The following is a 12,701-nucleotide window of genomic DNA, read 5'->3' on the forward strand; positions in this document are numbered from 1 at the left end:
ATGGAAAGACAACGTGTGTGTGTGTAGAAATAAAGGTAAAAAAATAAAGTCACATAAATTATTTAAATAATAAAAAAGTAAAAAAATAATAAAGTTAATTGACTACAATAAAATGTAATGAAATGATATTTAAGTATATTTAAATATAGGAAATAATTGTTTTTGCTATATTTAAATAAACACAATATTTAAAAGTATTTAAATCACAGTATTTAAGTTTAAATTAAAGAATTATGTTTCGATTTAACAGAGTTTTAGAATGAATGTACGAATCAAATGAAAATAAATGAATTAATAAATAAAGATATTTAGTTTGACTTGTGAATAAAATAGTGTGGATTCTATAACACACATCGAAAGACTATTATGATCTAACACAATCACTTTACCATGGTAAAATGTACACCAAAAGGCCTCAAGTGAAAAATTAATTTTTTGATGAGTAATTAATGGACTTAAATACTCATCAAAAAGCAAAAGTAGCAAACAGTGGATGTATATTTCTTATGATTTACATTTTGTTTAGTAAATTGATTACCTTGACCAGGATTATGTGCATTCATGACAGATGTAGGGACTAGTTTGTCTTTGCATGCTGTTAAACACACCTCCAACCTCTAAGTGGCGCTATAAGAAAAACTAACACACTCGTCGGACCGCTATTAAAATAAAATACCGCTTCGGTTGAGCAAAATATCGATTTTTATTTCTCAAATGAAATGACATATTCTCCATAATTATAAAACACAATGTTATATAACAGAATGTGTGAGTTTAATAAAACCTTGTGTAATTTTTCGGGAAGGGAGGGGGCAGCGTCGCGCTCATCCGGTGGAAGCGTCTTTCTATCCGCAGAGTCAAGAACATGGCGGCGCTCCGTGTGGTCGTGTTCTCCGGCACCGGGAGAACCCTCCTGAACATATCCAAAACCATTCATACTCCACGGGTATGGACACACGCTGTCTTTTCTGTCTTATCTGCTTGATTTGCGCATTCTGGAGTGTTATGGCTGCAAATATACGCCTTTTTCATTGGCGTTTCCCGGCGTCTCTGACAGTGTATTACCTACAGCAAGGTCACAGCAGCTGTGGCTCTTATTACATTCGAATCGGGATATTTGCTGTTGTGTGTGAGTGTCATAACACAATAGCTGTCTAATAAGGAGGATAGTTTGTAAGAAAACACGTGTATTTTGATTAAAATGACTTGAGTCTAATGACTAAGGCGAGCTGCCGTTCCTTGAGTTTATCCCGGGAGGTGACATCACTGCTCTTTGACATCCAAAGCTTATATTGAATTATTAATCTTCGTAGTTTAGCAGAGCATGTCAAATTTTTCTGCACATTTGTATGTGATCTCTACGCATCATTTAATTATATTGTATTCCGAGCATAATTTGAGTCAAACTTTGAAATCAAAAGTGAATATGAATGTCATTAATGTTTTAATGGCAGCAACATTTGAGCACTTGATTAACTCCAAGTTTGTGTAAAACCAGATGATCGGAGACATTTAGCATGATTTGAGAATGTTACTGATACTATTATTTTCAAAATTAAAGAACTTAACTTGGTAAATGTCACAGGTTTGCTTGTTTGGTTAGTGACCTATATATTATTTTAACATTTTTACAGGTTTAAGTGTAGAATTTTTTCTTCTTTATTTGTAGTAAAAATTACTTAATAGAATGAAATGCATTTGTAAGGTTTAAATTTTTATTTTATTTTTTTGACTGGACTGCTTTTTACTACCTTGTCATTATTTATATATATATATATATATATATATATATATATATATATATATATATATATATAATTTGTGATAAATTCATTTGTAAATGATTATGGTTCAGTTTCATCTTCTTGAAATATAATAGTTTGTCTCTTCATATATGTTATGTGTGCATGTTGGGATGGTGCTCATGTTTGTGCAATAATGAACTGTATTTGTGGAGTTATCCATCGGTTTACTAACTGAAAAGTAACCATAGCCAACAATTTTTTGCTTTGTAGGCCAACATGTCATTTGCTAGCCTGCCAAAGGGAAGGAAGATAGCCCTGACCACGATTGGAGTGCTGTCGACAGGAGGAGCAGGTCTGGCTCTGATGCTGCAGCAGTCGGTCAAGGCCTCTGATTTGGAGCTGCACCCTCCGTCGTACCCCTGGAACCACAACGGTTTGCTGTCCTCCCTCGACCACGCCAGGTACCACCGTCTAACCAAGATGTTCAAAGTGTCTGGTGATGTTGTAGTAACAGTACGTTAAAGGTGATGTGCGCCATTTCTGCGTGATGACTAGCGGCACCAGTTGCAAAATAATTAACTTTTTACACTAAAATAATTGACTGAAGAAGGTTTACCGTTCAATTTATGCATCTGCATTTTTCCTTTGTCAAACAAATCTCACCTTAAACGCAACTGAAGTCATAATTAAACCGCAAAGTCAGACATGAGAAAATATTTTTTTCTGGAAATCATATTTCTAAGACCTTAAAGTAGGGATGTCAGCGATTAATTGTCAATAAGAGATGCGATCGATCAAAGGTATCAACCGTCGATTGATCAGATTAATTTTGAAGTGCTTTCACAAAACACTCTTTCACGAGAAGAACAGATGCATTTATTCCTAAAACATGTTAATTTGGTCCTATACAACAAATGAATGTCCATGTTTAACGATAAGTGATAGTAACAAATTCATGGCTGTTAAAATATTACATTTTCCCACGTTTACTACAGTGAGAAAACCTGTGATTAGAAGTGAACAACAATAAAAATAAACCTGCGAATCTAGAGGGAGAGACAGCAAGGATTTGGGAAAAGAAACAATAAATATTACTGAATTCGTTAATATAAAACAGTTCAAGCGTATCATAATGTTAGTTTAGATGCATATCAACAGAAGCTGAAGTGCTCTGCAGCACACGGATGCGCAGCCGTCTCTTCATTTCATCAAATGATCATAATCAGATCTATTCATTTCAAAATCCTGCTACTAGCCTTTTATTTAGACTCTTAAGTTGGTGTTTTGAATGTCATATGCACATCCCGTCATGTTGCAGTGTTATGGGTAACGATTAATTGATTTGTTAATTCAAACGATGATTGATTATTAAAATAATCGAAAAATTACTTCCCTACTTTAAATTATAGAAGACAGCCTACTGTGTGATATTTGATATGCTGATTTGTAAGGCATCTAAATTATCAACATGATAAAAAATTAAATAATCTATTTTCTACATGCCATTTGTTGCCAGATTGATAGCTCACCCTTCTCTGAATGTTTTCTCATATAATATAGGTAAATTTCTACTTTTTAAGTCAAGTTATGTGTAAATTATTTGACTTTTATAAAGTAAATGTAAGAATAGCTTTTATGTTGTTAGCAATGTTTATGTAAGAACATTTACCGGAAAGAAGAAACTTGGGTATAATTGATTATTCATGAATATTTAATCATTTTCAAATGACACATCAGACTTTTAAGAAGTTTTTTTTTTTTATGTGGAGGATAACCTTATTCTCCATATTCTTCCATATACTCACTGTCATATATGAGCCATAAAATCCTGTTGTATGAAATATGATACTCCATGAAAGTACAGCAGATTTTGTCTAAAGATTCAATGTTTAGTTAGGAGAGAAAATAGTTAGGAGAGATAGTATTATATACTTTCTCTCCTACTGGAGATGTTTCCCTTGTATAATAATTATATCAGAATATATTGAATATTCACAACAGGTCGTTAATTTTCTGGATATTCCTTGCAGTACAATCACTATGTTCTTGTTGACGACCTATAGGAGGAAGTATACATATTAATGGTTGGTGTATCAAAATATTCAGAATTATCTTACGATCTTATAATGGCTTTGTTTTCTCAGTATTCGTCGTGGCTATCAGGTATATAAGCAGGTGTGCTCGGCCTGTCACAGTATGGAGTATTTGGCCTTCCGTAACTTGGTGGGAGTGTCACACACGGAGGCAGAGGTCAAGACCCTGGCAGAAGAGGTCAGTTTGTTAACCCAAACACAACTGCGAAAGAATTCTCCCGTTGCACTCCTGTGCTTGTTAGGGCACAGCGGTACACTTATCAACACCCTGGCACAGATTTACACACATAAGCAAGCACCACTAACATTTTCTGAAACTGTAGGGTCAAAGGGGATTCGTTAATGGGATGGTCAGCTTCATATTTTGAAACACATCTTAACATGTTAATATTCTGTTATGCAGATTGAAGTTGTGGATGGTCCTGATGACAGTGGAGAGATGTTCACCCGACCGGGAAAACTCTCAGATTACTTCCCCAAGCCCTACGGAAACCCCGAAGCCGCCCGCGCTGCTAACAACGGCGCTCTGCCCCCTGACCTCAGCTATATTGTCAATGCCAGGTGATGACTTACTTCTGCAGCTAAGGTTTTACATTTAGCCACATATTTTTGACATCTAAACAGCCACAAGCATCACTAAAGAATTGTTTATCATGATCTCATAAACTTTTTTTTTTTTTTTTTTTCTCTCTCTCGTTCAGGCATGGAGGGGAAGATTATGTGTTTTCTCTCCTGACTGGTTACTGTGACCCTCCAGCTGGTGTGTCTGTGAGGGAGGGCCTTTATTACAACCCATATTTCCCTGGCCAGGCCATTGGTATGGCACCACCCATCTACAATGAGGTGCTCGAGTATGAAGATGGTGAGCTTGTAATGTTTTCTTACTTCTTTGTACAAACAAATTCATATTTCTTCTAGGAGTGCCAACAGATCAATCTTTTGTTATTAAACCTAATTCATTTTCTTTCTTTTTTGCCTCTTCTGGGAGGTTTTGGGAGTCCTAAGCAACAGGTTGACAAGGTTGCAAGCAAGGCCAAAAACACTTTCATTTTCTTATAATTTGCATTTATTTTTTTTACCTTATTTGCTCAATTCCCAAACTATTCCTTCAGCATTCATTGTTAAATCTTTTTCCACACTCCCCCGTTGATTCATTTTGTTTTTTCATTTGAAGCAGTGTTTGTGAGCTCTAAAGCTCCAAAAGCAGCACCTAGTGGCAAAGAATGATTTTGCATTTTCTTTCAGACCAACATGAAAATTAGGTTTTCCCAGGTGTGCATGGGGATGCAATATGCTATTGTTTCATGATGCTTGGGACACTTTTTAAAAACAACTCTCTCGAATGATTCAGTCAGCTCTTTTTTTGAGAGAGAGAGAGAGAGAGAGAGAGAGAGAGAGAGAGAGAGAGAGAGAGAGAGAGAGAGAGAGAGAGAGAGAGAGAGAGAGAGAGAGAGAGAGAGAGAGAGAGAGAGAGAGAGAGAGAGAGAGAGAGAGAGAGAGAGAGAGAGAGAGAGAGAGAGAGAGAGAGAGAGAGAGAGAGAGAGAGAGAGAGAGAGAGAGAGAGAGAGAGAGTGAGAGAGAGAGAGAGAGAGAGAGAGAGAGAGAGAGAGAGAGAGAGAGAGAGAATAACTTTATAAATGGTGCACTTTCAGATTTAAAACTTTGCACTGCATAAAAGGGAACTTTTCCAAAAAATTGAGGCAACATAATGGGGCACTTTAATAACTTGCTTCTCCTCCGTAGGAACCCCTGCCACCATGAGCCAGGTTGCTAAAGATGTCTGTACTTTTCTGAGGTGGGCGGCCGAGCCAGAACATGACCAACGTAAACGTATGGGACTGAAGGTTTGTATTTTTCTCTCATTTAAACCAGTTAGATTTATGTGGTGGAAAAAGTGCTTATTGCTTTTTTTCTGGTTCTCTCTGCAGCTGTTGATGGGCGCTTCCATACTTATTCCCCTGGTCTACTACCTTAAGAGGCACAGGTGGTCTGTGATGAAGAGCAGAAAGATTGCCTACAGGCCTCCTAAATAAAGCCAAACTGCTGCCTTCACCAGGCCTTGACAACGTAAAACCCAGATTCACGATTGTCCAGTCTTTTTCAGAATGCACAATGCTTCAAGATAAGGTTGCCGTCATCACTAGACATCCGCTGGACATCCTTTCAGATAGGTGTCCTTGCTACTAAATGACTTGGGGAGTGGGACCTGAGACAACATTTATGATGTTTTACTGTAAAATAAATATCCTAATGAATTATTTGTGGTTGTTTGTATGGCTCAGAGGCGAAAATCAAAAATACATTTGCAACCTTCTTGTGCTTTGTGAGATCTGTCCTTGCAGTAGGTTCTCTACACGTTGTTGTGTAAATATTTAATAAAAGCGGTATACCTTAATGACCTCTTATAACAAATCTGGCAGTCTGTGATCTGATTCTTTGTTTGTTCATTAAGATTCGATTAGCTGGAGATTCGTATCAAAAACAAACCAAACGCATCTAAAGCCGTTCATCAAAAATTAAAAGGTATCATCAGGAGAACTGTGATGTTTGTAACATCCCAACTTTGGAGTTATAAAACAGATGTTGGTTTAGACATATAAAATGCAATTTTCTGGGATTTGCTGCTTATAGACACAGCACATATATTTATGTGCATCTGTATGTTTTTGTAACTTTACTTAGATAAACGTGCACAGACATCAATTTGATCTTCATAAGTGCATAGTTGGTCAGTGACTAATTTTTATCAAGAGAACATTGGGTAAATGTTCAGACCATTAAAGATTGGCTGAACTGTTACAAAACAAAAGCATTTATAACTTCATATAACCACATGGTATCACTTAAAAGTGAGAATGATATAAAAAGTGAAGGCAGTAAAATACAATTAACACAGAGGTTCTGGATATAAAAAATAAATCCTAATTAGTTTATGTAACTGTTATAGTTGAGTCTATAATTAGTTTTGGGAGTATTAAAAACATTACAACACAATTCAAAAAAAATTAGTACACTTACAAAATACATCAATTAACACAAAACGTCACATTTTATCAATAACTATATATTTAAAGCCGCTTTGTCATATTTTAATCCTGACATTTAGTCTGTAATTACATGGGCGTGTCAGAAGGTAAATGGCTAATGCATAGATAAAGAATTCCTATAATACCAAAAATCAAAAGTTTTTATAAAGATAAGGAATTAGTTTTTAAAGTGCAGCTATTTCACAAACCTACCGCTAGAGGGTCGCCCGATTAGAGACGCTCCAGCTACGCGGTGGAATCTGATTGGCTGAGAGGATTCCATCACTTCCTCGGTGTACCGGAAATGGGTCACTGGAAATCGAAGTGACGGCTAGCTTTACCGCCGCGCGAGAGGGAGAATGGATGCGTTAAATAAACTTAAACAATTTGACGCTTATCCGAAAACTCTAGAGGACTTCAGGATCAAAACATGCGGGGGAGCCACGGGTGAGTGATACAGATCTGGCGGGAGCTGCAGCGGCGCCGAGCGCCATTCATACACACAGGCTCATGAGGAGAAAGCGGTGCTGTACAGGCTAATTAACATAAAGTCGTAAAATATGCACATCTAATTACATATTGAAATGACACAAAAATTAAACGTAGTTTGAATGGAGCGTGTCACTGGATCGCTTAAATCCCAGACTGTACGAGATGGGAGTCATGTTTAATGTGACTGTGATTTAATAGCCATTTAAACCAGTCTTTAGGAAGTTGCTTCTAATTCACATGTGCTCTGTTCACTCTACAGTCACCATCATTAGTGGACTTATCATGCTGATTCTGTTCTTCTCTGAGCTACAGTATTATCTAACTAAAGAGGTGAGTGAAATATTTAATACAAACTTTTGATGGGTGCATAGTATATTTGTGGTCTGTAGGTCTGTAGTGACTGTGAATGTAGATATTAATTTCTTCCCAGCGCTTGTAGAGCTCTTCGTGAGATTTTGAGGGAAAATATTTGAGTTCTGGCTTCGATGTGTCCTCTTAGGTGCATCCTGAACTGTTTGTAGACACTTCCAGAGGAGACAAACTAAGAATCAACATCGACGTAATATTTCCACACATGCCTTGTGCCTGTAAGTAAATCATATTGTTCTGATTTATCGTTTGCATGATTTGTAGATAAAAGTTACATGCACTGTAAACCCACAGAATAAATATTAGATCAAGTGTAAAATGATCTTTTGAACTGGGCTTGATTTAAAGAGTTGTAAAAATGAAATAAGAAAATATACAGTGAAATATTTTTTGATTTCAAATGAGCGCAAAATCAAGCAAATATTTATGTCATGATGACCCCAAAAACTTAATGCAATCATTAAAAAATAAACTTAGCTAATTGAAGTGCATATTTACTCAAACTGTTTAAGGTTATTTTCTCTGGGTTCGTGGGTTATTGATTTGTTCACGCTTCTGTCGTTTCATTTTATTAGATTTGAGCATTGATGCCATGGATGTAGCGGGAGAACAGCAACTAGATGTGGAGCATAACTTGTTTAAACAGAGACTCGACAAAGATGGCCAGCCAGTCACAGCAGAGGCTGAAAAACACGGTCAGTATTATCATATCAAGCTGGTCTTGTTTTCTGATATACCACTGAAAAAAAAAAGTACTTTAAATCGCTCCCGTAAGATGCTCATAAAGGGATTTCCTGTTAATCTTTAAATGCATTGAACGCAGTTTCAAGCTAAATTTAACTTCTTTTCCGCACACACACTTAAAATACTTTGAGGAATAGGTCATGCATAAACGAAAGCTTAATAAAATAGAAGCATGAGCAATTTTATGATGCTTGGCTTGCTCCCTTTGTGAACTTAACAGAATTGTTAAACAAAATAATTAAATTCTAAAATAAAAATAGAGATCTAAAAGTGTGACGGATATGTAATTGCGTAGTTTTAACTTACAGATGCTTTGAATACGCGCATTCATTTGTCTTGTTTTCTGTGCAGATTTGGGGAAAGATGAGGAAGGGGTGTTTGACCCCAGCAAGCTGGATCCAGACCGCTGCGAGAGCTGTTACGGAGCTGAGACTGATGATTTAAAGTGAGTTTCGCCTTTTTCTGGTAACGCACCACCACCAAAACAAAAAAAAACCGAGCAGGAGAGGTTTCCTGATGGGGAACTGCTGGTAGAACAGGTCTGTCTGCTGGTATGAAACCAGTTCTGAAAGCTATAGTCGCAGTCCGGTAAATCGACAGTTGCTTACATAGTCAAAATAGCTCAAATTCATAACCGCATGGCTAAATGAAAGTGGAGATTAATTAGAGAGTTTAAAATTCCTTCAGGGCCTTTGTATTTACGCCTCCTTTGTGCCTGAAGTGCCTTGTAGGTGCCTGAATTGTCAGTCAAACAGTCAAATTTACAATTACATTTGTATTGTAAACTATGCATTTGAAACGGACGGTCTGTGTTATTTTATGTATACACAATGACTGTTTATTACTATTTAGTTTTTACATTTTAGTTAGTAATCTTTCTTTTATGTTTCACTTTATTACAGATTCATGTGAAGTAACAAAAATGTATTTGTAGTAGTTTTAGGTGACAACGCTGCATTTAATCGGCTGCTGATGTCAATGGCAGGTGTGCACAGGGCTAAAGAGCTCCTGATTTAAGACACTAACCGGTCGTTCTGCAGGTGCTGTAATACCTGTGATGACGTTCGGGAGGCGTACCGGCGGCGTGGATGGGCGTTTAAGACCCCTGACACCATTGAGCAGTGTAAGAGAGAGGGCTTCAGCCAGAAGATGCAGGAACAGAAGAATGAAGGATGTCAAGTCTATGGCTTTTTGGAGGTCAATAAGGTAACATGCAGCCCTTTGAATCACTTTTTTTTTTTTTTAAGTTCAAGTACATGCTATATATTAAAATAAAATCACTAAATCTCCTATATCTTGCTCCAGGTGGCAGGAAATTTCCATTTTGCCCCTGGAAAGAGCTTCCAGCAGTCTCATGTACATGGTAAAGACGCAGGTTTAGTTGTTAAGTATGACTAGAACGCAAATCAAAGCTCTTAGTTCTGATGCAGAGGCGGGTTTATTCGTTTTAGTGCATTTAAGGGACGGACCTTTTGCGTTCCATCAAAAATCTAAATTGCTTTTATATTAAGCCTATGTGCCGATATGCGTCAGACCTGAAAGTTTGATTTGTCTGCATGCATTCAGACGCTTCGTGTAGCCTCTCATTTCTTAGTGTGCAAAGACGTACACGGTGAGCCATCCAGCGCTTGTCTTGAGATGTGCATTTGTATTTATTTTGAGAAATACACAATGCATGTTTGCTTCTTCTTCTTTTTTTCCTGCCTGCTTTCTGGAAACCGTTCATCAGCCCGTGCACCTGAGAATCGAATCAATTCAAATTCTGTTTCATGACGACCAGTCGCCTCGTTTCTGTGCTGATGAACAGTTTCTAAATCTCGTCTTTATGCAAGCGTGCCTTTAAGATCTAATGAATTCCTCTGTGCGCTCATTTCCTTGTGGTGTTGACCATTGATGCTGTAAATCAAAGCTGTTTTATTAATGAAATGATTTTTGGGAAGTCTTGGTTTTTAACTTTGGGACAAAACAGTGTCTATGCTTTCCCACTAAAGCTCACAATCTTTCTAAGTAACAAGGTACAGAACTAACACCTATATGCATAGGCTGTTCTTCCAATGGCTGAAGTGCATACGCAGTACTTATCGATAAACTATTACAGACCCTGATTTATTGTACAAAACAATATTTCAGTAGTCCTACTTCACATCGAAAAAAAAAGTTCATTCGGGCAATTACAAATTTACTCTCCTATCAGCTTAAAGGGCCAGTGGTTGTCACAAATTCCTCTTGAAAACTTTGCTTTCCAAAAAACGAAACCCACTTAGTGACTATTTTCTTTTCTTTCTGCAGTGCATGCTGTGGAAAGTAAGTTGATCTCTTATATTTTAATGAATCTTTTTTTTTTTTTTTTTTTTTTTGCAAGACGAGTTAGAATTTACCTTGTTACTACATCAGTAATTCTGCTTTTCTCTGCACATAATTTGAGACGTAGACTAAACAGTCAGTTTGTGATTTGACATTGCAGTTAATTTGTCATGATTCTCATCAGCATCTGTGACCACTTAACACACTACGCTCTGCCGTTGTTTGAAATATGCGCAAATTTCTAGGCTAATTAAACTCACTTAACTAAAATGCATTTACAAATTGCTGCTTTTTGATTCATTTTTTTTTTTAATTGATTGCTTTATTTACAGTTCATGATCTGCAGAGCTTCGGACTAGACAATGTGAGTTCATGCCCGATGAAATAGATTTTTGCATTGCCCACAATATTAGTCCTAACAGAATTTTTTTGGTATAACCGCAGATCAACATGACACATTTCATCAAACATCTTTCATTCGGCAAAGACTATCCAGGAATTATCAATCCCTTAGATGGTACTAATGTAGCAGCACCTCAAGGTAAGTGCATGTCATTTCTATTTTCAAGACTAAATGATCAATTTGAGGAATGGCCGAGGACATAGATTTGTTTAGAATTAAAGAACCTTTCTTGTCAGCCCTCCACAGACAGCGGAAAGATCATTGTTAAAAGTCAATCCCATGTAGTTGACTTTAATCTATTCTGCTGGACACCGATGAAAACGAGGGTCGTCTTTAAAATCACATCTTTGATTGAGCCCAAGATTTACATATTTTTTTTATTATTTTTTATTGACACCTGTGTCCTCGTGTATGATAACAAATGGATGAATCTAGAAATGGTTCAAAGTCCTATAATTTCAGAAGTGGGCATTAGTGTTGATCTCAGCAGCGGATTCCCATCCCGATGGCCATGAAGGTTCCAAACGTGCCACCGCTTTGCATCATGGTCTTCCCGACTCCACCCATCAGCTCTCGACCCCTCATGCCGATCCTGCGTAAAATTAAACCGTCTCCGTTAAAACAATACCTGCCAGTTGCAGACAGTCAGTTTTACTAAATATAAGTAGCATTATAACGACAGCTGTTGTTCATACCTGAGACAGGAGAACGTTCCAAACATGGCACCTGCAGCCATGCCCACAGCAAAACCCATCATGAAGCCCATTTTGACTCTGTCAAAGCAGCTGGGCTGCGTCTGTCCGTACGGTCCTACCGCCACCGGCATCTGGCAAGAGGAAAATAATTACTTTAGTAGCATGCAATAAACGTGTATATGTATGCATGTTACTCTCTTGACTGAATAGCAAATGAGAGAGTGCTTGTCCAGGTGGTCATCTTTGTTAAACAGACATACATAAATACACAACCAATAATTTTATATATATATATATATATATATATATATATATATATATATATATATATATATCAAAAATTACATTTTTATGACCCCAAAAAAATGTGAGTGTGTGTGTGTGTATATATATATATATATATATATATATATATATATATATATATACACACACACACACACACATTTCTTTTTTCATAAGCACGTTTTGACACCCAACGACCTCTATAATAGCCAAAATCCCCAATGCTTGTTTGTACCTATGCTGTCTAGGTACTGATAAGCCACATACAACACACCTGTTATATAAAGGGAAGGTAATTACGTAAACTGAACTGAAATGAGATAATTGATGAGATTTAAATGAATAAATATTACGATTAAAGTTCAAATAAATATTTAGGGCTGAATTTATCGCACGTGAGTCGTTAATTTCGTTAAATGTCATCGAGGTCTCTGGCCTTGAACAAGCTGCGCCGCGCGCTGTAACGTTCGCAACGATCAACGATCGCGTAATATTTACGGAGAAAGTATGCTTACCTTGTTCGAATCGCTACGTGAGTGTCTCGG

General features: G+C 37.0%; 3 protein-coding genes across 4 annotated transcripts in view; 2 read left to right on the plus strand and 1 right to left on the minus strand.

Moving 5' to 3' along the window:
• Positions 1 to 822: 822 nt before the first annotated feature.
• Positions 823 to 6,250, plus strand: LOC122347464 (cytochrome c1, heme protein, mitochondrial). Its single transcript, XM_043242766.1, has 7 exons — positions 823 to 946; positions 2,016 to 2,206; positions 3,890 to 4,016; positions 4,242 to 4,399; positions 4,540 to 4,700; positions 5,582 to 5,682; positions 5,767 to 6,250. The coding sequence occupies exons 1-7, from the start codon at positions 866 to 868 to the stop codon at positions 5,869 to 5,871; spliced, it is 924 nt and encodes a 307-aa protein (XP_043098701.1). The 5' UTR covers positions 823 to 865; the 3' UTR covers positions 5,872 to 6,250.
• An 871-nt stretch (positions 6,251 to 7,121) lies between these two features.
• ergic3 (ERGIC and golgi 3) overlaps positions 7,122 to 12,701 on the plus strand; it is a 12,282-nt gene continuing 6,702 nt past the window's right edge. The window contains exons 1-10 of one of the 2 annotated variants that reach the window (XM_043242468.1): positions 7,122 to 7,311; positions 7,616 to 7,686; positions 7,856 to 7,943; positions 8,301 to 8,420; positions 8,821 to 8,914; positions 9,510 to 9,675; positions 9,775 to 9,832; positions 10,759 to 10,773; positions 11,106 to 11,137; positions 11,218 to 11,314. In XM_043242468.1, the coding sequence (XP_043098403.1) occupies positions 7,224 to 7,311; positions 7,616 to 7,686; positions 7,856 to 7,943; positions 8,301 to 8,420; positions 8,821 to 8,914; positions 9,510 to 9,675; positions 9,775 to 9,832; positions 10,759 to 10,773; positions 11,106 to 11,137; positions 11,218 to 11,314 (829 nt within the window). In that variant the 5' untranslated portion in view covers positions 7,122 to 7,223. The remainder of the gene's footprint in view (positions 7,312 to 7,615; positions 7,687 to 7,855; positions 7,944 to 8,300; positions 8,421 to 8,820; positions 8,915 to 9,509; positions 9,676 to 9,774; positions 9,833 to 10,758; positions 10,774 to 11,105; positions 11,138 to 11,217; positions 11,315 to 12,701) is intronic. The other variant, XM_043242469.1, reaches the window with a different exon arrangement.
• romo1 (reactive oxygen species modulator 1) overlaps positions 11,540 to 12,701 on the minus strand; it is a 1,286-nt gene continuing 124 nt past the window's right edge. Inside the window, exons 1-3 of the mRNA XM_043242470.1 lie at positions 12,672 to 12,701; positions 11,872 to 12,002; positions 11,540 to 11,768 (exon numbers count right to left, since the gene is read on the minus strand). The exon at positions 12,672 to 12,701 is cut by the window's right edge and continues 124 nt beyond it. Coding sequence (XP_043098405.1) covers positions 11,660 to 11,768; positions 11,872 to 12,002 — 240 coding nt within the window. The 5' untranslated portion in view covers positions 12,672 to 12,701 and the 3' untranslated portion in view covers positions 11,540 to 11,659. The remainder of the gene's footprint in view (positions 11,769 to 11,871; positions 12,003 to 12,671) is intronic.

The sequence above is a fragment of the Puntigrus tetrazona genome, chromosome 6, assembly GCF_018831695.1.
Source record: "Puntigrus tetrazona isolate hp1 chromosome 6, ASM1883169v1, whole genome shotgun sequence".
Lineage (NCBI taxonomy): Eukaryota > Metazoa > Chordata > Actinopteri > Cypriniformes > Cyprinidae > Puntigrus > Puntigrus tetrazona.